Here is a 24,450-nt window from a genome sequence, read left to right on the forward strand (position 1 = left end):
TGGTGTCGTCGAGCTGGTTGGTACAGAGAAGCTGACAAGCAATGCAGGAAAAAAAACAAACAGAATAAAGAAATGAAAAGATTCTAGATTATTATAGAGATGTGAACATTTTTGTGTAAAGATGATACTGGAATCACTGCACATATTTCGTTTTTTCTTTTTCATATCTATAAATATATATATATATTGTTTTGTCATAGCCTTATTTATTTGTTTACTAATGGTTAAAGTCTTTTTTTTTTCTATGATTTTGAATGTTCTCCGGTTTTGCCTTTTCTCCAGCGAGCGAGCGTCTCCCCTCCCTGTGGTGTGGGGGGGGGGGGGTTCGTCCTCGGCCTCCTCCGGGCATCAACCTGCTCCACAGAGTGACAGTGAACGCCTCTCCGGTGGGCAGACTGGGTTTCTTAGAAGACAAGCAGGTCTCTGGCGACGTAATGTGAAAGGTTTTAGAGGCGGGAGCGTTGATATATTTTTAATGTGATGATACTTTGGGGAATGACCACTGGGGTGCGTTCATGCTCCATCAAACATAATCAGTGATGTGGATACGAAGACGGAAGAGGGTTCATTTTCACGTTTCTTCATCTCTAGTTGGGTTCTTTTTAAAGGTGCAGTGTGTGATTTGGCGACATCTAGTGGTGAGGCTGCAGATTGGAACCAACTGAAACTTCTCCCGTGTTACAAGCGTGTAGAGAACGAGAGTCATTGTTTAGTTTCTCGGTTCTATGCTACTGTAGAAACATGGAGGCCGGATCCCTGAAGAGACAAACATACTTAATATATATAACACTTCTGCCAATAGATCCCCCTTAAATACTAAACACTGTACCTTTTAAATGTACCTGTAACCATTCAACCTACACCAGGAAATGAGTCTGAAGTTTTTCTTTCTTTGGTTCCAGTTTTAAAAAAACGAACCGAACTACAGACGTGAAAGCAAAAACCAAACTTGAACGAGTTGTCTCGCGTACACACGACGTCTTTTGTAGTTTCTTTCTGCTTCGTCACAAGTAAATGATCTTTGATGTGAGAAACACGCACAAAAACAAAGAGCAGAAAAAAAACAAAACTGGACAACAAGCAAAAGTAACAAAATGATTTTAGCTCAAAGGTCCACTAACGAGCTTTTTTTGGGGGGAGGAAAGGGGGCGGGACTTAGACTGAATCACACAGTCTTATTGGGTAGAACGGAGCCGGATCAGGTGTTTGGTTTCTCTGGGTCTGGTGTGTTTCTGCTCAGCCTGCAGTTTGATGCCGGAGGAAGAAGGTGTAACCGTACGTCGGGGGGGTCGGGTTGTTTGTTGAGGTCTTTTTTTTTTTTTTTTGGTCTCTTGAGTCTCTCCTCCCAGCTCGATCCGATCTCGTGTACATGTGTACTATACTGATGACAGACTGTAAAACGAGCGGTTAGCTTTGTTTGTTTGTTTCGTCCTGATAACGTTGAACTGCCTTCACTTTTTATTTCTTCATCTGACGTCGGGGTTTTTTATCAAAGCGTGCCTACTCGACGTCCCGCCGAAGGATCCCGCTGTACAGAACATCCCAGAACCCCCTGCAGCACCCGGCAGAAGAGCCTGTGGGCGCGTGTGTGTGTGTGTGTGCGTGTGTGTGTGTGTTTGATGGATGGATGACATGTCTTGTGTGTGTGTGTGTTGCCCACAGAGTGCGATCTCTGTTTCCTCGCTGTTCTCGTCCCGATCGATGGCGACTAGAACATTTCTTAATTTTTAAGTTTGTGATGATTAAGATCTTTTTTTTGTAAACGATACTCTGTGTCTGATTTCATTGAATTCCTGATCATCTGATTAATTCTACCCCCCCCCCCCCCCCCTGTCCACTTTTCTTTTTTGGGGGGTTTCTTTTTGTTGTTCTGTACAGATGAAAATTGGACAGTTTGTTAATAATAATAAAGTCTGCAAGGTTTCTATTCTGTAGTCCGATGTGTTCATTTCAAACCCGTCTTCAGGAGATTTCTTCTTGTCAAACGAAGCTCAGACTCAAACCATCAGTGAATGGGTTTAATAATCCGTATTGTGTCTATCGAAGCCCTTCTGGTGGACCAACATGGGACCTAATTTAGGAAAATATTGTCTCAGGAGAGGACAGCTGGCTAGTTAGATTGATCAGTGGGCTAGCGTGACTGTTGTGAAACTAGCTAGCAGAACTTTGTAGGAGTAAGATTTAAAGATATGCAAGAAGTTTTTACGTGACATTACATTTTTAACGTTTTGACATGTTGGGCGGTGACGATACCAAAACATGCTGCCTCTGTCTAACGGACATTTTCAGCCCTCAAACGCATTAAAACGTGTTCAAGAAATACAACTGGGGAGGCTCGACTGTCTTCACTGGCGTCCATGAATCCAGAAGAACTTCTTAGTGGAACTAAAACACACGGATGTGCTGCTGAACAACCGCGTCATTGAACTCTAACAAAGAAAGGAGGATGGACTTTCTCTTTTAAATAGTGAACAGCAGCTTTGGTAAGTGAACTGCTTTTGTGTTTTTACATCTGCAGTAGCGTTACTACTGTCTATGGTGGTGTTTTTATGATCTGGTTAACATTGTTTCCTCTGCTGTGAATAATATCTGAATGGTGCTCTTGTGTGCGGATGAATGCGTGTTTTAGCGCCACAGTTTTGCTGGATTGTTGCAGAGGCCTGTTGAATCGTGTTATTATGTTGTTCTACCTGCTTTGTTGTCATATACATACATGTGACTGGTTCTTGTGAGTTTGTTCTTGTCATTGTGTTCATTACATTGATTTTGACTCTATGCATTGTCCTTTTATTGACTAAGCATCCCGTCTTGCGCGTATTCATGTATCTGCACTCTGCAGTTGGTGTATTTGTAGCCCTCATAGGTGTTGAGCTTCATCTAACATTTTATTTCACATGTTGGAGTGTTATGTGAATATGAGGTTTGTACACGAAAAAAGAATAACCCGTAGCTGTTGCGTCATAATGAGGTTATTAGGAGGTGGTTCAACTGTATAGGACAGCAGTGAAGGCCCGCCACTGTGATCTCTATAATAAAACGTGTTAAAAATAAATAATATTAAATCAGTGCATTTAGTCTGTAGAACAGTTTACTCACCAGAGTTAGTCAGAGACTCTGCTGGATTCAGTTGAATGTTTCTTTAGAGAGAAACAGAGACTTGTCTCTGCTGTCGATCAGACTAACTTTCTCTTTTATTGGAGGAAATGTGAAGCTGAAGCTCCTCTTTCAGAGTTTTATTAAAAGGAGGAAAATAAGTATAACTGAGAAGAATCCTTCTGATTGGACCACAGCAGCAGATCAATGGGCTTCTCTGAGTCTCCATTTTTAAAAGTAGTTAAAGTACAATACTTTTTAAATAAACGTCATTTTAAAGGAAAGTCACTGATTTTAGACTGAGCTCAAAAAACTAGAAAACCAAAGAAAAAGCTCATCAGTGACATTAGACAGAGTACTTTTATCTGTTAGACTCAGATTCATTTGTGCTCATTCATGTAATCTGCTTCAGCATCAGACTGTAGTTATTTATTGAGAGCATTTCCTCATATGAACACAGACTGCAGTTTGTGATGAACTCCACTAGACGGCGTCCTCAGATATTTATTCTCTACTAACTAGTAGCACTGGTTCAGTGTTCACATCAGCTGCTCTAACTCAACTCAAACCTTAAATATCACATTATTTTACAGAACCAACTATCTCAAATGTGATGGGGTGTTGGAGCTCGTCAGCTCAAGTCAGTCTGAGAACAGCTGATGGTGTTTTTAATCACATGATTTGGTGTCATTAGAAACACCATCAGCTGCTTTTTCAGCTGTGATATCAAACAAAAACAAAATAACTTAATCAGACACATTGTGACTTTATTTATCCTTTTTATTTAAAAAGAGAGAGAAAATCAAATTACTTTTGTCTTATTCATAAACTGTTCTTCAGTAATTCGTGTCAGTATGCAACACTTCTTATAATCACAAAATATAAAATATGATTTTGGAACATTTAAGGAATGTGCAAATGATTCATATTTCTCTGTACAGTTTTTAATGATTTAACAGTCTTGAAGGCAGGTTATGCAGTTATTACAATGAATTAGACGACATTAGATAATATCAATCAGTGGCTTCATGTCTGTGTGTTGGAGCAGAAAAACATTTACAGACAAATAGAAAAAAACATTGATCAGAATGTGAAGAATCAATAATGTTTACACCGTAAATCACCAATAATATAGATTTGTTACATTAAATGAAAGAGTCTCTCTGTAGAAAATCAAGTATTTGTTCTACTCAGTGTGATTGACAGGAGAGATGATCAGAGGAGCAGAGTTTGTACCACTATAATTATTACATGGACCAAAGTATGGGTAGAGTTTCTCAGTGAAGCAGCAGCCAGTAAAGGAGTAGATAAGAGCTGCAGCATCAACGTCATAAAAGGAGACCAGACCCTCCTCATAATCCACAAACACCCCCACCTTCTGAGGCTGAGACTTCAGAGAGAGAAGAACTGTAGGGTCAGCACAAGCTCTGTACTCATTCGGATTCCTCAACCATATCGTCCAGTAACCTTTCTGAGGAGTCAGTGTGATGTTTCCCTTCCTGTTGATCGACTCTCTGGCCACTCCTAAAAACCACTTAGTCTTCCCTTCAACCTGAACCTCGTAGTAAAATCTTCCTGAAGAGAAACTCTGCTTTGCTAAAACAATAGCACCATCAAATCTCTCTGGATTGTCTGGTAGATTCTTCTTTACATCACCATGTTTAACTTGTTTTCCATCATCAGACAGGATGAGCCACGACTGTGCTGTATCAGGATCAAGTGTCACATCCACTGCAGACTGCTGGACCCTCTTCAGCTCGACCTCAAACAGCTTCTTCATCTGTTCACTGAGCGTCTCCTCCAGCTGATTCAAAGCTCTCCTCACAGTCCCCTCATATGAAGGTGGACTGACTCTGACTCCTGTCCAGTTCTTGGTGGGTGGAGCAGTGTTCAGGGTCCTGAAGCTCTGGAGGAGGTGGAGGTGGTCTTCAGAGCGTGAGAGCTGCTCCACCTCAGTGCTTCTCTTCTTCAGCTCAGAGATTTCCTGTTCCAGCTCTTTGATGAAGCCTTCAGCCTGTTTCTCTGTCTTTCTCTGCTTCTCTTTGATCGTGTCGATGAGCTCGACCTGGCTTCTCTCAACAGACTCCTTCAGAGCAGTGAAGACCTGAACACCATCTGCTATCTCTCTGTCTGCATCTTCCTCACTGAGCTCCACTGAGTGTTTGATCTCCTGAATCTTCAGTCGTCTCTTCTTGATCATCTGCTGAATTTCAGTCTCAGTCTTCCCCAGCTCGTTCTTCTTTCCTTCATATTCTTCTTTCAGAGGAACAACATCATGGTTCTTGTGGTCTAAAACAGTGCAGAGCATGCAGACACACATCTGGTCGGTCTTACAGAACAGCTCCAGCAGTTTATCGTGCTTCGTACACATCCTGTCTTCCAGGTTCTCCACAGGGTCGATCAGCTGATGTTTTTTCAGACCTGACGTTGTCAGATGAGGCTCCAGGTGAGTCTCACAGTAGGAGACCAGACACACCAGGCAGGACTTCAGGGCCTTCAGTTTGGTTCCAGTGCAGACGTCACAGGGAACTTCTCCTGGTTTGGCAGCTTGTTGCTCTGAGCTGCTGCTGCTGGCTTCCTGTTGAGCTGACTGTCTGAACTGAGCAGCCATCTCAGAGATCAAAGTATTGACCCGCAGCTCAGGTCTGGTGTTAAAAACCTCTTTACAGTTTGGACACTGAGACTGGACATTAACGTTCCAGTGTTGAGTGATGCAGGTTTTACAGAAGTTGTGTCCACATGGTGTGAAGACTGGATCAGTGAACACATCCAGACAGATGGAGCACAGAAACTGATCTTCAGTCAGCAGACAGCTGGCAGCAGACATATCTACACTCTGAGGACAACAAGGGTGACAAACAGAACCTTTATTCATTTAATAACAGTAAATCTATTATCACAGTAAAAGTCCTGCATTCAAATGAAGTGAAGAGTGAAAGAGAGTCTTCATCAGCACAATGTACTTAAATGAACTTAACGTCAGTTCAAGGTGGAGGTTTAAATTCTAATCAGATGTTGGATAGTTTAATGAATATTAATGCATCATAGTTTAATTGTTATATTTTTTTAGTCAAATCTGAATCTTCAATGTAACAGTAACATTTCCAGGTAAACGTCGTACTACAACTCATCCGTCTGAAGTAGAAGTACACAGTAAGTAGTAAACGGTTGAGTTGCATATTTTCTAAATGTTCACACCTGGTCTGAGCACCTGTCTGGGATGATGTCATGACAACAGGAAGGTTGGAAGAGATGACATCACTAGAGTCACTAACATCATGCATTCATGTCTGTCTCTTTTATGACTGTAGCATTTGACTCTTAGCTGCTTGTTAGTTATTCTAATAATAGAATAAACTAAATACATAAATAAAACAATGATAAACCGATCTGATGTCTTCAGCATTGCAGTGAAAACATCCCAACACATCTGGTTCATGTTTATATCATTTAAATAAGAAAAATATTTAAAAAACCCCCAAAACACAAAGTGATCCCTCCATTACTGTCACATCACACATTAAATAATATAATAATAATAATAATAATAATAATAATAATAATAATAATAATAATACTCTGGTGCTTATATTGTTATTAGAGTAAAATATTTGTCAAAGTAGGTTAAACATTTTTAAATCAAATGTGATATTCAACTCAACACAAAGCTAGTATTTGTCTTCATCACTTGTTGTATTGAAGTGTCTGAGGGAGACCTTTAGCGTCAGAGAGTCAGCGAGGACAGAGAGGATGAAGAGGAGGTGCAGAGAGATGATGATGATGATGAAGATGATGATGATGAGAGAACCAGACACATTACATTTACAGAAGAAAAGATGGAAGCTACTGCTTGGGGGGGGGGGGTCTCATTTATAAACCTTGAAAGAAGCATTCATCAAGTTTTGATGAATAAAAACAAAGTTAACCGGAGGATGTGAGCCTCTGACCCAAGGTGGTGGATTGAAGTCAGATTGTAGGAATTAAATGTGATATGATGACGCCTCTCACACATTTAATGTCACTTCATATCACATGTTACTTTGCACGTTTAAATCCTCTTTATCATAAACTCTCAAAGCAGCAGTATTATTAGTGCTGATGAGTCACAACTACTACAATGCTTGGTATTCAGTTTGTGGTTGAATGAAGATGAGGCTGATCAGGTTTTACAAGTCTGATTGTTTTATTTTGGCCGTGCGTCATTTCCAGCTTTTGTGCACACACACACTTTAAGTATGGATCCTACGCACTTTATAAATGAGACATATTATTACACTATATGTATCGTTTCTCTCCACAACCCCCACGGTCACCACGTGGACCTCAGCTAAACATTTGTCCAGTGGAACTTCCTGTCCGAGTAGTTCTGAGGTTTTATGTTCCATCAGATATTATCAGCTGAACTGAGTCACAAAGACAGACAGCAGGAACTACAGAAACAGTCACATTGGATATTTACCAGAATGTGTAACAGCTTGTTGTAATACGTCACATTTCTTTCTTTACAGGTAATTGAAGTCAAGAGATAAAATCAGATAGTGTACATTTAAGCTCCACTAGTTAGCTTTTAGCAGGCCTAGTTTATCTGATGCTACTTATGTTTCTTGGCTACAGTATTGGTTTCTCTCTTGAACTACATTTTGACTGCATTTAGTCTGTAGAACAGTTTACTCACCAGAGTTAGTCAGAGACGCTGCTGGATTCAGTTGAATGTTTCTTCAGAGAGAAACAGAGAGACTTGTCTCGACTGCAGCTCTGCTGTCGCTCAGACTAACTTTACTTTAATTTCAGGAAATGTGAAGTTGCATCTCTCCTCTTTCAGAGTTGCTCCTCCTCTCAGTGAAGCTCTGTGATTGACGTCTTATGACGTCTGTGGAAACACCTTGACATTCAAACAAGATGAGTTTACATTTTTCTTTATTATTATCTTGTCCTCTTTTTTGTGTTTGTTTTATGTGTTTTAACTGTTTGTGTGGTTGTGTTTGAATAAAGTTTTAATAAGATAATAATATATTTTCCTAAAACTAACTCGGTAGTTTTGTTGCTTAAACCTAAGTGAGTTGTTTCCTGTGAAGACAGAAGTTTATTTTGAAAAGACTGCGTGTGTATTGGAACCAGTGTATTGGTTTATTTTATGTCCTTTAGTAACACCTAGGGTACATCACAAGTCAAGTTTATCTCCTCGTCCTCGCTTGAACCGCAAGTTGTTCTGCTCCTCCATATTGACGACAGTCCCAAAGCTCTTATTTTTGCTCTGAGGAGCCACGAGCGAGGATGCACGAGAGCAGCCTTCCAGGAAGTGTTGTAACGGCATCATAAAGCAGCACATAATATAAATATTCAAGTAAAGTACAAGTACCTGACAATAAGTACTTAAGTACAGTACTTGAGTTAATGTACTTAGTTACTCTCCATCACTTTTAAGAGCTTGTTTGAGTGTTAAATGTGTGAGGAGGACGTGTTTCCCCGCTTGTCCTGCAGGGGGCGACAGAGAGACGTCTGCTCCTCATCTACACCAACGAGCTGAAGACGAAGAAGAACATTTGCACGTTCGGGAGTCAATGGAGCAGACAGTGGTGTCGTGAGCTCGATAGGAAGGTCTGCTGTTGTCTCTCTGTAGAGACACTATTCAGAGAGAGTTTAACAGTTAGTACTGAACCTCGTGAAGGCGGTGAAACGTCCTGTGTTTGACGACATGGAGACCAAAGCGGTGCTGAATGCGGTTCCTCCATACGGACATGTTATTACCAGCGAGAAGTGGAGAAACTCGCCCCTCATTCAAGGCTTAAAGGGTTTTTATTTATTCATTCATTTGATAAAAACAGTCCAAATACCAACTGTTAACACGTCACGTGAGCTAAAGTTATCTTTTTTTTACATGGAGACAACAAACTTGTTCCAAACGTTGCTCACATCCGGGTTACTGACTGTTTACACATGTTGTTGTAGGCCAACCCCGGAAGTTAGAGTCGCACTGGTTCCCGCCACAAACAGCCAATGGGATTCTTTCATTGGATTTCAGATCATTGCAGGAAACACTTCACTCAGCAGAGATCAGAAGGAAGTGAGCGGGCTCACTGCTTTGCTGCTCCAGCATCACATCTGGAAACAATCATGTTTAATTCATTTCTACCAGCCTGACGAGGCGTTTGAGCTGCAAGCAGAAGATCTTATTGTTGAGTTCACAATGAACCTTTAGCTTTGATGTAGCACCTCCTCTATTTCTGCTTCACATTATTTAATGTGTGCTTTATGTGGCCTCTAGTACGTGATGTTATTAAAGAAAAGTTTATTAGTCTGTCTCATGCAAAATGCAGCTCGTCTTCTCCTCTGCAGTAAGATTAGTAACTCTCAGTCTCACAGTGAATCACTTGAAGTCACTAACAGGCGTTTGCTTGCTGCAGGTGGCGGCGTGAGGATCCTCTTTGAGGATGAGCTCGCTGTGGCAGATTTCCAGCTGCCCAACAAGAGCCGCATCCTGTACGTGTCCGAGTGCGACGTCATAGCGGGAAACGGCTACAAGAGGAAACTGGTTCGCTACAGAAATGTGAGTTTGATGGAGGAGACGAAGCCGTTTGTTTCTGGTTCTGCCTGATATGAACTGTGCCCCCCGCTCACCACCACCACCTCCACCTGTTCTTACAGAGCAGCAGCAGCAGCTTCCAGGAGCTGGTGCTGCTGGAGAACACCAGACTCAGTGAGCAGTACTTCGCTGCTGTGCAGAAGTTTGTGGTGTTGGACCTCGGCCTGACTCTGCTGCCGGTCGGCGGGCAGACCGAGGCCTCGCAGCTCATCACTCAGATCGTGAGTACTGAAGACGAACACCAGTTTGATTTGTTGCTCATGTTAAACGTGGCGATTAAACTCACTTTCAGGCTCACTTAGAAAACGTCCCGTTCTCCGTGTTTCAGTCAGTGTTCCTCTTTGCTGAAACATTTCTTGGTGTTTGACACACGGCCTCACTGTTTCCAAGTGTTTCCTCCTCCGACGTTGATCCAGTAATAAGGAGCAAAGCTTTGTTCAGACCCATGTGAGGACCGATGTGAGGAGTCGACAATGACGACCCGCTCATGTGTTTGTTTTACTGTAAGAGAGTCAAACACAGATCCTTGGTGTAGAAAGACTTGAAGCACCACACCAGGAGAGGTCCAGGTGGAGAAGATGTACTAATGCTTAATGATTGATGGGGTCTAGATCCGGGTCCAGATAGGAAGGCGTCTGCGTCGGGACCCTGACCGCGGTCCTCCTATCAGGGACCTCTTTTCTACACTTTGTGGTCTAATGCTGATTCTCCAAACCTTCTCCGACGGTCTCCAGGTCCATGGGGAGGGCAGAGAGAACCCCTTCAGGAGGAGGACTTCGTCCCGGCTGTTGGACCCGCTGGTCCTGGCTCTGGTGCAGCATGTCCCCGGGGTGGGCAGGGTCAAAGCTCTGGCCCTGCTGGAGCAGTTCACCAGCATCCAGCAGCTCTGCAACGCCGCCCCCGCCGAGCTGGAGCCCGTCGTGGGTCAGGCTGCAGCTCAGCAGATCCACAGCTTCTTCCACAAACCCACTGCTGCTGGAACCTGAAGGTTCAACTCTGGCTCTGTATTTAACCAGGGAGCTTTGGATGAAGTGATGCAGACACACTTTGGCTCACATGGACACTAAAACTAATCTAACTTTGCATTGTTTCTGCAAGTGTTCAAACATCAAGAAGACAAATGTGTCTGTCTCTGCTGGAATGCCTTAGACCGTATAAAACATGGACGTGGTCTCCGTGACGTCACCCAGAGGTTTCTTAAGAACCGTGGTGAAGCTCAAAGTGGGCGGAGCCGGTCGTCGCCATCTTGGCGGTGACGTAACAGCCTAACTCTAAAAGTGGGAGGAGCTGAGGCGGCCTGGTGACGCAGCAGAGCAGACAGCTAGCGACCACTCTGTTTATAAGAAGTGGAGGAAGTTGTCGTGACGTCACCTTTTTGTTTTTACAGTTTTTAAGCCTCGAGTTTGGCGTTTTGGCAGCCGCCATCTTGTTTTTTTCTTGCAAACAGAAGTGACCATATTTGGACTGAGGAGGAGTGACGTAGAGTTGTCATGAAATGAAGGAGGATGTTAGCTACAGAAACTGTAAACACGTTTATTTCTGCTGTAAAGTTGTTCATTTTAACATAGAGGTCTATGGGGACTGACTTGCTTTTTGGAGCCTCGAGTGGCCGTTTGAGGAACTGCAGTTTCTGTAACTTCCTCTTTGGCTTCACAGTTGCAGGTTGCCGCTTGGGGTAGCAACATTTCAAAGATATTTCAGTCTGGAGCAACATTGCCGTCCACAGAGCAATGCTGCTAACATTACCTGAAGTAGAGTCTGTAGAGATATCTGTTTGTTTTGTTTTGCACTTTATTATCCACAATAAATAAATATCAGTGATTTGTAGCATCAGTTGTCTCTTTTTGAGGTTGACCGTGTTTATGTTCCTGCTTTAGTTTAAGTTTTAAACCCACAAGATGAATTTCTTATTATTTGGTTTTATTTCCTCTCGTGTTCTTAATCTAAATTAATTTAAAACTTAAGAGTTTGTGAATATAAATGTAGTCAACTTCCACCCTGTAGAACAGTTTACTCACCAGAGTTAGTCAGAGACTCTGCTGGATTCAGTTGAATGTTTCTTTAGAGAGAAACAGAGAGACTTGTCTCGACTGCAGCTCTGCTGTCGCTCAGACTAACTTTACTTTGATTTGAGGAAATGTGAAGTTGAAGCTCCTCTTTCAGAGTTGCTCCTCCTCTCAGTGACGCTCTGGAAGTGAGGTTTTATTGCCTCATTGTGAAAATGTATTAGGAGGAGGAAGATACGTTTTTGACTTAGAAGAAGAATCCTTCTGATTGGACCACAGCAGCAGATCAATGGGCTTCTCTGAGTCTCCCTTTTTAAAAGTAGTTAAAAGTACAATACTTTTTAAATAAACGTCATTTTAAAGGAAAGTCACTGATTTTAGACTGAGCTAAAAAAACTAGAAAACAAAAGAAAAAGCTCATCCGTGACATTAGACAGAGTACTTTTATCTGTTAGACTCAGATTCATTTGTGCTCATTCATGTAATCTGCTTCAGCATCAGACTGTAGTTATTTATTGAGAGCATTTCCTCATATGAACACAGACTGCAGTTTGTGATGAACTCCACTAGACGGCGTCCTCAGATATTTATTCTCTACTAACTAGTAGCACTGGTTCAGTGTTCACATCAGCTGCTCTAACTCAACTCAAACCTTAAATATCACATTATTTTACAGAACCAACTATCTCACATGTGATGGGGTGTTGGAGCTCGTCAGAACAAGACAATAACCAAAACATGATTTTGGAACATTGAACAAACATATTTGTATATATTTCTCTGTACAGTTTTTTTATGATTTCTTCTTCTTGATGGCAGGTAATGCAGTTATTAGAATACATGAGACTACATTAGTTAATATTAATCAGTACAGTAAAATTGGTGTGTTTAAGTTGCGAGTAGCAGTGACACAAATAAAAATATTTACAGAAAAAAATAAAATGTAAAATATAAACAATGTATACACTGTACCAATCACCAATATACATTTATGATTGTGAATTTCTCTGTAACCCACCCAGATATTTAAGGAATGTTTAAATGCTTCTTATTCCTGAGTACATTGTTTTTGATGATTCAACAGTCTTGAAGGCAGGTTATGCAGTTATTAGAATGAATTAGACTACATTAGATAATATCAATCAGTGGCTTAATGTCTGTGTGTTGGAGTAGAAAAACATTAGACAAATATAAAAAACCCATTGTTAAGAATGTGAAGAATCAACAATGTTTACACCGTAAATCACCAATAATATAGATTTGTTACATTAAATGAAAGAGTCTCTCTGTAGAAAATCAAGTGTTTGTTCTACTCAGTGTGATTGACAGGAGAGATGATCAGAGCAGCAGAGTTTTTACCACCATCATTAGGACCAGGACTAAAGAATGGATAGAGTTTCTCAGTGAAGCAGCAGCCAGTAAAGGAGTAGATAAGAGCTGCAGCATCAACGTCATAAAAGGAGACCAGACCCTCCTCATAATCCACAAACACCCCCACCTTCTGAGGCTGAGACTTCAGGGAGAGACGGACTTGAGGGTCAGCACAAGCTCTGTACTCATTCGGATTCCTCAACCATATCGTCCAGTAACCATTCTGAGGAGTCAGAGGGATGAATCCCTTCCTGTTGATCGACTCTCTGGCCACTCCTAAAAACCACTTAGTCTTCCCTTTAACCTGAACCTCGTAGTAAAATCTTCCTGAAGAGAAACTCTGCTTTCCTAAAACAATAGTACAATAATCAAATCTCTCTGGATTGTCTGGTAGATTCTTCGTTACATCACCACATTTAACTTGTTTTCCATCATCAGACAGGATGAGGTTGGGATGTGCTGTATCAGGATCAAGTGTCACATCCACTGCAGACTGCTGGACCCTCTTCAGCTCGACCTCAAACAGCTTCTTCATCTGTTTACTGAGCGTCTCCTCCAGCTGATTCAAAGCTCTCACCACAGTCCCCTCATATGAAGGTGGACTGACTCTGACTCCTGTCCAGTCCTTGGTGGGTGGAGCAGTGTTCAGGGTCCTGAAGCTCTGGAGGAGGTGGAGGTGGTCTTCAGAGCGTGAGAGCTGCTCCACCTCAGTGCTTCTCTTCTTCAGCTCAGAGATTTCCTGTTCCAGCTCTTTGATGAAGCCTTCAGCCTGTTTCTCTGTCTTTCTCTGCTTCTCTTTGATCGTGTCGATGAGCTCGTTCATTCTTCTCTCAACAGACTTCATCAGATCGGTGAAGACCTGAACACCATCTGCTATCTCTCTGTTTGCATCTTCCTCACTGAGCTCCACTGAGTGTTTGATCTCCTGAATCTTCAGTTGTCTCTTCTGGATCACCTGCTGAATTTCAGCCCCAGTCTTGGCTTTCTGTTGAGCTGGCTGACTGAACTGAGCAACCGCCCCAGAGATTAAAGTGTTGACATGCAGCTCAGGTCTGGTGATAAAAACCTTGTTACAGTTTGGACACTGAGACTGGACATTAACGTTCCAGTGTTGAGTGATGCAGGTTTTACAGAAGTTGTGTCCACATGGTGTGGTGACTGGATCAGTGAACACATCCAGACAGATGGAGCACAGAAACTGATCTTCAGTCAGCAGACAGCTGGCAGCAGACATATCTACACTCTGAGGACAACAAGGGTGACAAAAACAAACTGTTATCACATCTTTAGCAGCAGCAACAGTGTGTGTCAGGTATTGTTTTCACATTGTGGGTCTCTGCGTGTGTCATCAGGTAAAATGTGTCCTGGAGACGCCTACTGTAGAGGAACTATTACAGAAGAGGGTTTGAGTACTTTAGAAAGGCGCTCACTAAACAGAATTTAAATGTCTGTGGACAGATTTTGTCACCGCGACAGCGTCACAACCATCAAGACGCACTCAGTAAACTATAAAGGTCTGTTAACAGAAAGATGAGTTTGAAGATGGGTGTGGTCCGAGCAAAGACGTCTGAAGTAAAGGAAGTAGGACCCAGTTTACTCCTCAGGCCTGATTTTGGAATCATGGCTGGTGTGAAAGATGGTCTGTAGTTTTATTATTTCTTTTATAAAATCAAGCGATGATCAGTGGAATATAAGGAGGCTCATCTGAATGCAGTTTCTGGATCATTCTTTCTTCTGGATCACTATTTACTGTGACATATTTGGACCTCAGTCTAAATGTTGCTCTTGTGGCACTGAGGTGAACTTCCTGTCTGAGTCGGGTCCGTGCACAAAGTATCATTCATGTTCCATTGTTCAGTCAGTTTGTGAGTATTAATAATCTCATTGGTCTACTTGTGTTCATGTAAATGTGTTCTGCTACGTGTGAGTTCCTTCTTCAGTAGCGATGCTGCCTAAACGCGGTTAACTCTTTGTCTGTGTTGTTGTCTCATTGAATGAACACGTGCAATGAAACTCTGCACAGCAAAACGTCAGCTTGTTCCATAATCCAACTTTAATCATGAAAAGTGAGGAAAGGAAGTCGAGAGCCGGAAACAGAGACAGCTCGCCTTCAAAGTAAAAGTTGAGCGTTTTCAAACGTGTTTGCTCCAGAGATCAATTTATGGAAAGCTAAATTAAATAAACAAATATAAATAATGAACATAATAAATGACTGTTATGAAGTCATATTTCTGCCACTTTAACGTGAATAAACTGCCAATGGACACAAACACTGAATTATTTGTATGTAATGATTCATTATATCATTAATTTATTTATTTAATTAAAGGCTTCTTAAAGTTTCATTGCACGTGTTCATTCAATGAGACAACAACACAGACAAAGAGTTAACCGCGTTTAGGCAGCATCGCTACTGAAGAAGGAACTCACACGTAGCAGAACACATTTACATGAACACAAGTAGACCAATGAGATTATTAATACACACAAACTGACTGAACAATGGAACATGAATGATACTTAATGAACGGACCGAGTCGAGCTGAAGTGTTTGAGTTGATGGTTGTTGAAACAGTAAATATTATCAGCTGAACTTCCTCACAAACAGACAGCAGGAACTACAGAGACAGAGAAGTTTAGAGGAAAGGCTTTACAGTTCAAGGATATTTACCAAAGTATAGAACAGTTATGTAAGTTATAAAACATCAATGTTGTACCTCTATAATCAATCAATACATCCACACATTACATCAGATGCTGTTCTCTGTGTTTGGACAATCCAAAAGGGGTAGCAGCTAGGCTAGTTAGCTTCTAGCAGGCTAGTTTATCTGCTGCTACTTTGTTCTTTGTTCTGGATCCTGGTTTGAACTCACTTTTGACCAAATGTTGAGTTTCTCTGTAGAACAGTGTACTCACCAGAGTTAGTCAGAGACTCTGCTGGATTCAGTTGAATGTTTCTTTAGAGACAAACAGAGAGACTTGTCTCGACTGCAGCTCTGCTGTTGCTCAGACTAACTTTCACTTTCACTTCAGGAGAAGTGAGTCTGCAGCTCTCCTCTTTCAGAGTTGCTCCTCCTCTCAGTGAAGCTCTGTGAAGGAGCTTTTACTGCCTCTTTGACAAACACCCTGACATTCAAACATGAGTTTGACTTTTTCCTTCTTATTCCTTTTTATTCTCCTTTTTGTGTGTGTTTTAAACGTTAAATCTGAAATACTGTATGTTTTTTTACACATTTTAAAGGTTTGTGTGTATTTTTTTTAAACATCCTATTGCTGCTGTCTTGGCTCAATGAACTCTTGATGAGATTTATCTGGTTAAATAAAGGTTTAATGAAATGTGGGAAGGCAGGTAACAGGCAGCCTACCATTAGGACCCAGGCAAAAGGGGGCGGAGTCTATAAAAGGGGGCGGGGTTCACCTGGGCCTCTCCTCCTGAACTCAGACACACCTGAGAGAGCAGCTGAGGCCAGCCTTTGTTTGGGGACTGATCTGGTAGTTTCTCTTTCTTTTCTTTCATAAATATGTTTAAAAGCATGATTTTAAGAGTGGAATTGTAGAAACATGATCTGTTCTTTTTAGGTCCTAGCATTAAATCAAAGGTGTCTGAGATAATGGTTAAACATGTGTTCTCCTCTGTGTAAAGGTTCCCTCTTGTATAATGTATTGTTTCTTTTTAGTTTGAAACAAAGACACTAGAGGAGCCGGCCACAGTTTCTCCGTACTTGTTAGATTCAGGGAGCCGTTAACAGATCAACTGAATGGGCCGTTCTCTGTTTCTCTTCTTGTGGACTTTGTGCTGTGCTGAAGGGGGGCCGAGTGGTAGCGTTGGCATCTTGCATGTGTGTCTTATTGTGTGGTTTGAGTCACCTTAGCGTGCAGAGTTTTTACCACCAGCAGTAGATTTGTTACATTAAATGAAAGAGTCTCTCTGTAGAAAATCACGTGTTTGTTCTACTCAGTGTGATTGACAGGAGAGATGATCAGAGGAGCAGAGTTTTTACCACCTTGATTAGGACATGGACCAAAGAATGGGTAGAGTTTCTCAGTGAAGCAGCAGCCAGTAAAGGAGTAGATAAGAGCTGCAGCATCAACGTCATAAAAGGAGACCAGACCCTCCTCATAATCCACAAACACCCCCACCTTCTGAGGCTGAGACTTCAGGGAGAGACGGACTGAAGGGTCATCAGGAGCAATCAAAGTATCCACCTCACCGTCTATGAAATACAGTCCAGGAACCATTTGTGGGACTCGCTGGGATTCTTTCCTTCATGTTGGTCAACTTTCTGGCGACTCCTAAAGTCCATTTCAGCCATCTTTAAACCTCAACCTGGAAGTAAAATCTTCCTGAAGTGAAAGCCTTCTTTTGATAACACACAGCTACAGTTGTTTCGCTGATTGGTCTTTTCTCTATCATGTGACTGGGTGGTTATGGGATGTACTGTATCAGGATCAAGAGTCACATCCACTGCAGACTGCTGGACCCTCTTCAGCTCGGATTCAAACATCTTCTTCATCTGTTCACCATCACTATCTTCCTCCTCATCCTCTCTCCTCTGGTAGGTTCACAGTCTCATCTCTGTAGTCTCTCTAATCTCATCATTTGGTTTTCATGCAGAACTACATTTACTAATGAAAGAGTTTTTTATTTCTTTTATTAATGCTGGTTGTTAGAAACACAGAAAATATGTACCTCTGAGATGTAGTAAAGTAAAGAGTATAAAGTAGCATTAAGTGGAAATACACAAGTAAAATATCTCAAAATGTTACTTAAATACAGTACTTGATTAAATGTGAAATAAAAAGACAAATCCAGTTCAAACTTTATTAGTTTTTATTCTGTTGAGGATCAGCAGAGAGGACTTTATGAAATACAAATAATACGATACACAACTGTTCTTCTCTGGTCACAGAAGCTGAATGTTTCATGATCACATTTTGTTGATTCATTTTCTACAAATATGAATAAAATAATTCATATTTTATTGACCCCTAAAAACATACCAGACAGAGATCTCTTGATTTTTCTGTTCGAAAATGATAAAAACTAAAACCCTTAAACACCTTTTATTTAAAATATAAAATAAGTGGTACATGACTTTATCCAATAATTTGTGCCAGTATTCATAATGTATTATGCAATAACCAGACATTAAACATTTTCATTTGGCACCCAGATATTTAAGGAATGTTTAAATGCTTCTTATTCCTGAGTACATTGTTTTTGATGATTCAACAGACTTGAAGGCAGGTTATGCAGTTATTAGAATGAATTAGACTACATTAGATAATATCAATCAGTGGCTTCATGTCTGTGTGTTGGAGTAGAAAAACATTTACAGACAAATAGAAAAAAACATTGATCAGAATGTGAAGAATCAATAATGTTTACACCGTAAATCACCAATAATATAGATTTGTTACATTAAATGAAAGAGTCTCTCTGTAGAAAATCAAGTGTTTGTTCTACTCAGTGTGATTGACAGGAGAGATGATCAGAGGAGCAGAGTTTTTACCACCAGCATTATTACATGGACCAAAGTATGGGTAGAGTTTCTCAGTGAAGCAGCAGCCAGTAAAGGAGTAGATCAGAGCTGCAGCATCAACGTCATAAAAGGAGACCAGACCCTCCTCATAATCCACAAACACCCCCACCTTCTGAGGAAGAGACTTCAGAGAGAGAAGAACTGGAGGGTCAACACAAGCTTGGTACTCATTCTCATTCCTCAAACATATCGTCCAGTAACCTTCCTGAGGAGTCAGTGTGATGTCTCCCTTCCTGTTGATCGACTCTCTGGCCACTCCTAAATCCCAGTCAGTCTTCCCTTTAACCTGAATCTCGAAGTAAAATCTTCCTGAAGAGAAACTCTGCTTTGCTAAGACACCAGCACAAGAATCAAATCTCTCTGGATTGTCTGGTAGATTATTCTTTACATCACCATGTTTAACTTGTTTTCCATCATCAGACAGGATGAGTTTGGGATGTGCTGTATCAGGATCAAGTGTCACATCCAATGCAGACTGCTGGAGCCTCGTCAGCTCGGCCTCAATCAGCTTCTCCATCTGTTTGCTGATTGTCTCCTCCAGCTTATTCAAAGCTCTCCTCACAGTCCCCTCATATGAAGGTCCTGTCCAGTCCTTGGTGGGTTGAGCAGTGTTCAGGGTCCTGAAGCTCTGGAGGAGGTGGAGGTGGTCTTCAGAGCGTGAGAGCTGCTCCACCTCAGTGCTTCTCTTCTTCAGCTCAGAGATTTCCTGTTCCAGCTCTTTGATGAAGCCTTCAGCCTGTTTCTCTGTCTTTCTCTGCTTCTCTTTGATCGTGTCGATGAGCTCGTTCATTCTTCTCTCAACAGACTCCTTCAGATCAGTGAAGACCTGAACACCATCTGCTATCTCTCTGTCTGCATCTTCCTCACAGAGCTCCACTGAGTGTTTGATCTCCTGAATCTTCAGTTCTCTCTTCTGGATCATCTGCTGAATTTCAGCCTCAGTCTTCTCCAGCTCGGTTTTCTGTTGAGCTGACTGTCTGAACTTAGCAGCCATCTCAGAGATGAAAGAATTGACCTGCAGCTCAGGTCTGGTGATAAAAACCTTGTTACAGTTTGGACACTGAGACTGGACATTAACGTTCCAGTGATCAGTGATGCAGGCTTTGCAGAAGTTGTGTCCACATGGTGTGCTGACTGGATCAGTGAACACATCCAGACAGACGGAGCACAGAAACTGATCTTCAGTCAGCAGACAGCTGGCAGCAGACATCTCTACACTCTGAGGACAACAAGGGTGACAAAAACAAAACTTTTATTAATTTAATAACAGTAAATCTATTATCACAGTAAAAGTCCTGCATTCAAATGAAGTGAAGAGTGAAAGAGAGTCTTCATCAGCACAATGTACTTAAATGTACTTAACGTCAGTTCAAGGTGGAGGTTTAAATTCTAATCAGATGTTGGATAGTTTAATGAATATTATTGCATCAAAGTAGGTTAAACATTTTTAAATCAAATGTAATATTCAACTCAACACAAAGCTAGTATTTGTCTTCATCACTTGTTGTATTGAAGTGTCTGAGGGAGACCTTTAGCGTCAGAGAGTCAGCGAGGACAGAGAGGATGAAGAGGAGGTGCAGAGAGATGATGACGATGATGATGATGATGAGAGAACCAGACACATTACATTTGCAGAAGAAAGGGGGGGGGGGTCTCCCCTGAGTGTAACACTCTGATCCAGATACTATTTAATAATACGCAAATTACATAGCCAATCGCGGACTGCCAGCTGCCATAAATATCCGGGTCAATATCCAGGTCACTTCCTGTTTACATTTGGTTCCGCCGGACAGCATCTGAACAGCAGCGACAACGTTCGGCGTCGTAACTAGACCGTGTGGGTTTTCGCACTAATTCTGCAGTCAGCGGTCAGGTTTTTGTGAATGAGGGTTCCGGATCATCTGGAGCACCTAAAGGTTTGGATGGCGAGCTACAAAATGAAGATTTCCTTGGACCACAATTCCCTTTCCTTCCCACAAGAGCTGTGGTAGGAACGAACTGAACTGAGACTCGATGAACTATATGAGAAACAAACTGAACTGAACCTTCTGAAATATATTTATTTTTTTGTATGTAATGAATTTTTGTTTAAAATAATCACAATACAACATTTGGTTAAACTTACCTGTGACTCTCGGTGGTTCCTTTACGAAAATTGGGTTCCGTAGATGAGCCTAGAATCTAAAACCGTTACGACGGGTCCTTAAAACTCCTTTTTTACTTTAAAAGAAGACCGCACATGTTACAAAAGTGGCGAGCTAGCCAGGAGCCCAATATGTGTGGAACCATTGTGTTGTGGTAAGTTTGTGCTAAGTGAGTATTGGTTACCAAGATGGATTACATTCAGCAGTCTGGCGTGGATGTAACTAGGTCTGTGATTATTAGTGGTGGTACCAATACAGAAACAGATGGGGAAATTGTTGAGTGTCTAAAACGATATGCGTCTATTAAAAAAGTTATTCCAATTGATGATTCCAGGAGTACATATCACAAAAACCTCATCGTTGAATTTTCAACTAGTTCTGCTTTGGTAGCTTTAGGGCCGCTGTTGCCGTACACACATCCTTCACAAGATGTGCCAGACATTATTTTTTGCATAAATGCGCTAACAGATGAGTATACAGCTGCAATCGGTGGTAGCTGTACAACAAACTACCTTAATGAGTTAAAACAACTAGCTAAGGATAGTGGGAAACACTTTGAACAAATATTACATAATGAGTAGAATTGGTGAGGAACTGGAGGAGCAAAGGGGTACTAGCAGTGACAATGAAGAGGAGCCATCAGTTCAAATATTGGAACCCGCACTACCAAAGGCATCGGTGCTTGGCCAGCATGTGCCCCAACCAAATTCGCGTTCAAGCACAGACCAAAACCTGTTCATCCCCAAGACATTGACGCTGTCCGTAAACATCTTCAAGAACTCCTTGTATCCGGAGTGATTCGCTAATCTGAATCTCCCTTTTCATCACCTATCGTGGTGGTGAGGAAAAAGAACGGCAGTGTGCGACTTTGTATAGATTACCGGAAGTTGAACTTGCAAACCATCAAAGATGCTTATGCTCTACCTAAGCTGGAGGACACTTTCACAGCACTATCTGGATCCAACTGGTTCTCAGTACTCAACCTAAAATCTGGTTACTATCAAATTGAAATAGAGGAAGCAGACAAACCTAAAACTGCCTTTGGATGTCCCTTAGGATTCTGGGAATTTAATCGCATGCCACAGGGGATAACTAATGCACCGAGCACTTTCCAACGTCTTATGGAGAAATGCATGGGAGAAATGAACCTGAAGAAAGTCCTTGTCTTCATTGATGACTTCATTATTTTTGCACCCACCTTAGAAGAACATGAAGCAAGGCTAATGAAAGTGCTGGATCGGCTAAAGGAGTTTGGCCTAAAACTGTCTGTGGAGAAGTGCATATTCTTCCAACCATCGGTTCGTTACCTTGGACATGTGGTTTCCCGAAATGGTGTGGAAACTGACACGGAAAAGATTGCTACCCTCACGACATGGCCAGTACCTAAAACCTTGAAAGAACTGAGGTCGTTTCTTGGCTTTGCTGGGTACTATAGAAGGTTTGTAAAGGATTTTTCTGGTATTGTCAAACCTCTTCATAACCTTACCTCTGGGTATCCACCAACACAGAAGAAATTGAACCCAACAATAAAACCAGGACAATACTTAAAGCCCAAAAGAGCTGTTTGGTGGTCGATGGACATCTGCTTGTCAACAGGCTTTTGAAGCCATAATTCAGAAACTCACTCACTGGACCAAGTCTCGCTTTTGCTGATCCTCAAAAGCCTTACCTTCTGCATACTGATGCCAGCTCCACTGGTCTTGGAGCTGTGTTATGTCAAGAACAAGACGGAAAAGACAGTCATTGCTTATGCCAGCAGTGGGCTATCTCGCAGCGTATCCCGTTATCCTGCTCATAAGCTTGAATTCCTTGCTCTCAAATGACTATTTGTATGGAAATCATTTTACAGTGGTAACCGACAACAACCCACTTACGTACCTCCTGACATCTGCCAAACTGGACGCAACCAGTTACAGGTAGCTTGCTGCACTATCCACTTTTTCCTTTAAAATACTGTATCGTGCTGGCAAGCAAAGTGCCGATGCAGATGGGCTCTCCCGCAGACCTCATGGTGATCTGTCGGATGATCCTAAGTCTAAGAAAGAGAGCGAGTGAATTGGGAAATTTATCCAACATCATCTGTGTGACCCTGCTGTGGTCTCTATGGATCAACACACCATTCAGGTGATCTGTGACAGACAGCTCATTTATAGTGCAACTATAGATTCTCATAACGAAAAGCTGGCCCTTGTTCAGTCACTTTCAAATTCCATTGATGCACTTCCTGACAGTTTTGTGAATGACGGTCAGTTTGGAACCTCCATTATGTCTCCGCTTACAGCAGCTGAGGTGGCTGTAAAACAGCGGGCAGACCAAACCATCAGACATGTCATATCACAATTGGAAGGTGGAAAGACACCACCTCCTACGTTGAGAAATGAACTTCCTGATCTGCCTCTCCTCCTTCGAGAATTAAAACGATTGGAGCTCCAGAACAACATTCTTGCTCGGAAGAGGCAAATAGGATCTGAATGCACTTTATCAACTTGTCCTGCCACAGGAATTGCGACACCAAGTACTGACCAGTCTACATGATCATTTGGGTCACATGGGAAGATCATGTGTTGGTCAGGAATGTTCGTCTCAGAGGCAAACACAAACTTGCCGACAAATGGGAACCTTGAGGCCTACATTGTTGTAAAGAGAGCTGGTAATCTTCCGGTCTACACAGTCAGACCTGAAAATAAAGCCTCTGACCTGAGGTGGTGAATTGAAGTCAGATTGTAGGAATTAATTGTGATATGATGACGCCTCTCACACATTTAATGTCACTTCATATCACATGTTCCTTTGCACATCTAAATCCTCTTCATCATGAACTCTCAAAGTGCTGATGAGTCACAACTACTACAATGCTTTGCGGTTGAATGTGGGCGTGCAGAGGCTGAAAGATGAGGCTGATCAGGTTCGACAAGTCAGATTTGGCCGTGCGTCATTTCCAGCTTTTGTGCACACGCACACTTCAAGTATGGATCCTACACACTTTATAAATGAGACATATTATTACACTATATATATCATGTCTCTCCTCAACCCCCACGGTCACCACGTGGACCTCAGCTAAACATTTGTCCAGTGGAACTTCCTGTCCGAGTAGTTCTGAGCTGAGCTGAATTATCAGCTGAACTGAGTCACAAAGACAGACAGCAGGAACTACAGAAACAGTCACATTGGATATTTACCAGATTGTGTAACAGCTTGTTGTAACACGTCACATTTCTTTCTTTACAGGTAATTAAAGTCAAGAGATAAAATCAGATAGTGTACATTTAAGCTCCACTAGTTAGCTTTTAGCAGGCCTAGTTTATCTGATGTTTCTTGACTGCATTTAGTCTGTAGAACAGTTTACTCACCAGAGTTAGTCAGAGACTCTGCTGGATTCAGTTGAATGTTTCTTCAGAGAGAAACAGAGAGACTTGTCTTGACTGCAGCTCTGCTGTCGCTCAGACTAACTTTACTTTGATTTCAGGAAATGTGAAGTTGCATCTCTCCTCTTTCAGAGTTGCTCCTCCTCTCAGTGAAGCTCTGTGATTAACGTCTTATGACGTCTGTGGAAACACCTTGACATTCAAACAAGATGAGTTTTTACTTTTTCTTTATTATTATTTCTTCCTCTTTTTTTTGTGTTTTAAATGTTAAATACTGTATGTTTGTTTTATGTGTTTTAACTGTGTGTGTGTATCTCATTGTGTTTAAATAAAGTTTTAATA

The 24,450-nt window shown here is 41.6% G+C and overlaps 3 protein-coding genes across 6 annotated transcripts; 1 reads left to right on the plus strand and 2 right to left on the minus strand.

Annotated features, from left to right (window-relative positions):
* Window positions 1-3,914: 3,914 nt before the first annotated feature.
* LOC306698482 (E3 ubiquitin-protein ligase TRIM21-like) lies at window positions 3,915-11,806 on the minus strand. 3 transcript variants are annotated; one of them, XM_079162792.1, is made up of 2 exons: window positions 11,695-11,806; window positions 3,915-5,929 (listed from the first exon to the last, which is right to left on the minus strand). In XM_079162792.1, exon 2 carries the CDS (start codon window positions 5,918-5,920, stop codon window positions 4,280-4,282), a length of 1,641 nt encoding a protein of 546 aa, XP_079018918.1. In that variant the 5' UTR covers window positions 5,921-5,929; window positions 11,695-11,806; the 3' UTR covers window positions 3,915-4,279. The 3 variants fall into 3 exon arrangements, with proteins under 3 accessions (XP_079018918.1, XP_079018919.1, XP_079018920.1); XM_079162793.1 differs by lacking the exon at window positions 11,695-11,806 and adding an exon at window positions 7,769-7,876; XM_079162794.1 differs by lacking the exon at window positions 11,695-11,806 and adding an exon at window positions 6,292-6,564.
* On the plus strand, window positions 8,075-11,491 carry faap24 (FA core complex associated protein 24). Of its 2 annotated transcripts, XM_079162841.1 has the most exons (4): window positions 8,075-8,885; window positions 9,498-9,640; window positions 9,739-9,897; window positions 10,411-11,491. In XM_079162841.1, exons 1-4 carry the CDS (start codon window positions 8,789-8,791, stop codon window positions 10,660-10,662), a joined length of 651 nt encoding a protein of 216 aa, XP_079018967.1. In that variant the 5' UTR covers window positions 8,075-8,788; the 3' UTR covers window positions 10,663-11,491. The 2 variants fall into 2 exon arrangements, with proteins under 2 accessions (XP_079018967.1, XP_079018966.1); XM_079162840.1 differs by lacking the exon at window positions 8,075-8,885 and having other exon boundaries at window positions 9,302-9,640.
* Window positions 11,807-12,157: 351 nt separating the features above from the next.
* On the minus strand, window positions 12,158-24,073 carry LOC306698946 (uncharacterized protein). Its single transcript, XM_079163447.1, has 2 exons — window positions 18,526-24,073; window positions 12,158-14,296 (listed from the first exon to the last, which is right to left on the minus strand). The coding sequence occupies exons 1-2, from the start codon at window positions 19,804-19,806 to the stop codon at window positions 12,992-12,994; spliced, it is 2,586 nt and encodes an 861-aa protein (XP_079019573.1). The 5' UTR covers window positions 19,807-24,073; the 3' UTR covers window positions 12,158-12,991.
* Between the last annotated feature and the right edge of the window lie 377 nt (window positions 24,074-24,450).

The sequence above is a fragment of the Pholis gunnellus genome, assembly GCF_910591455.1.
Source record: "Pholis gunnellus genome assembly, chromosome: 7".
In the NCBI taxonomy this organism is placed as follows: domain Eukaryota; kingdom Metazoa; phylum Chordata; class Actinopteri; order Perciformes; family Pholidae; genus Pholis; species Pholis gunnellus.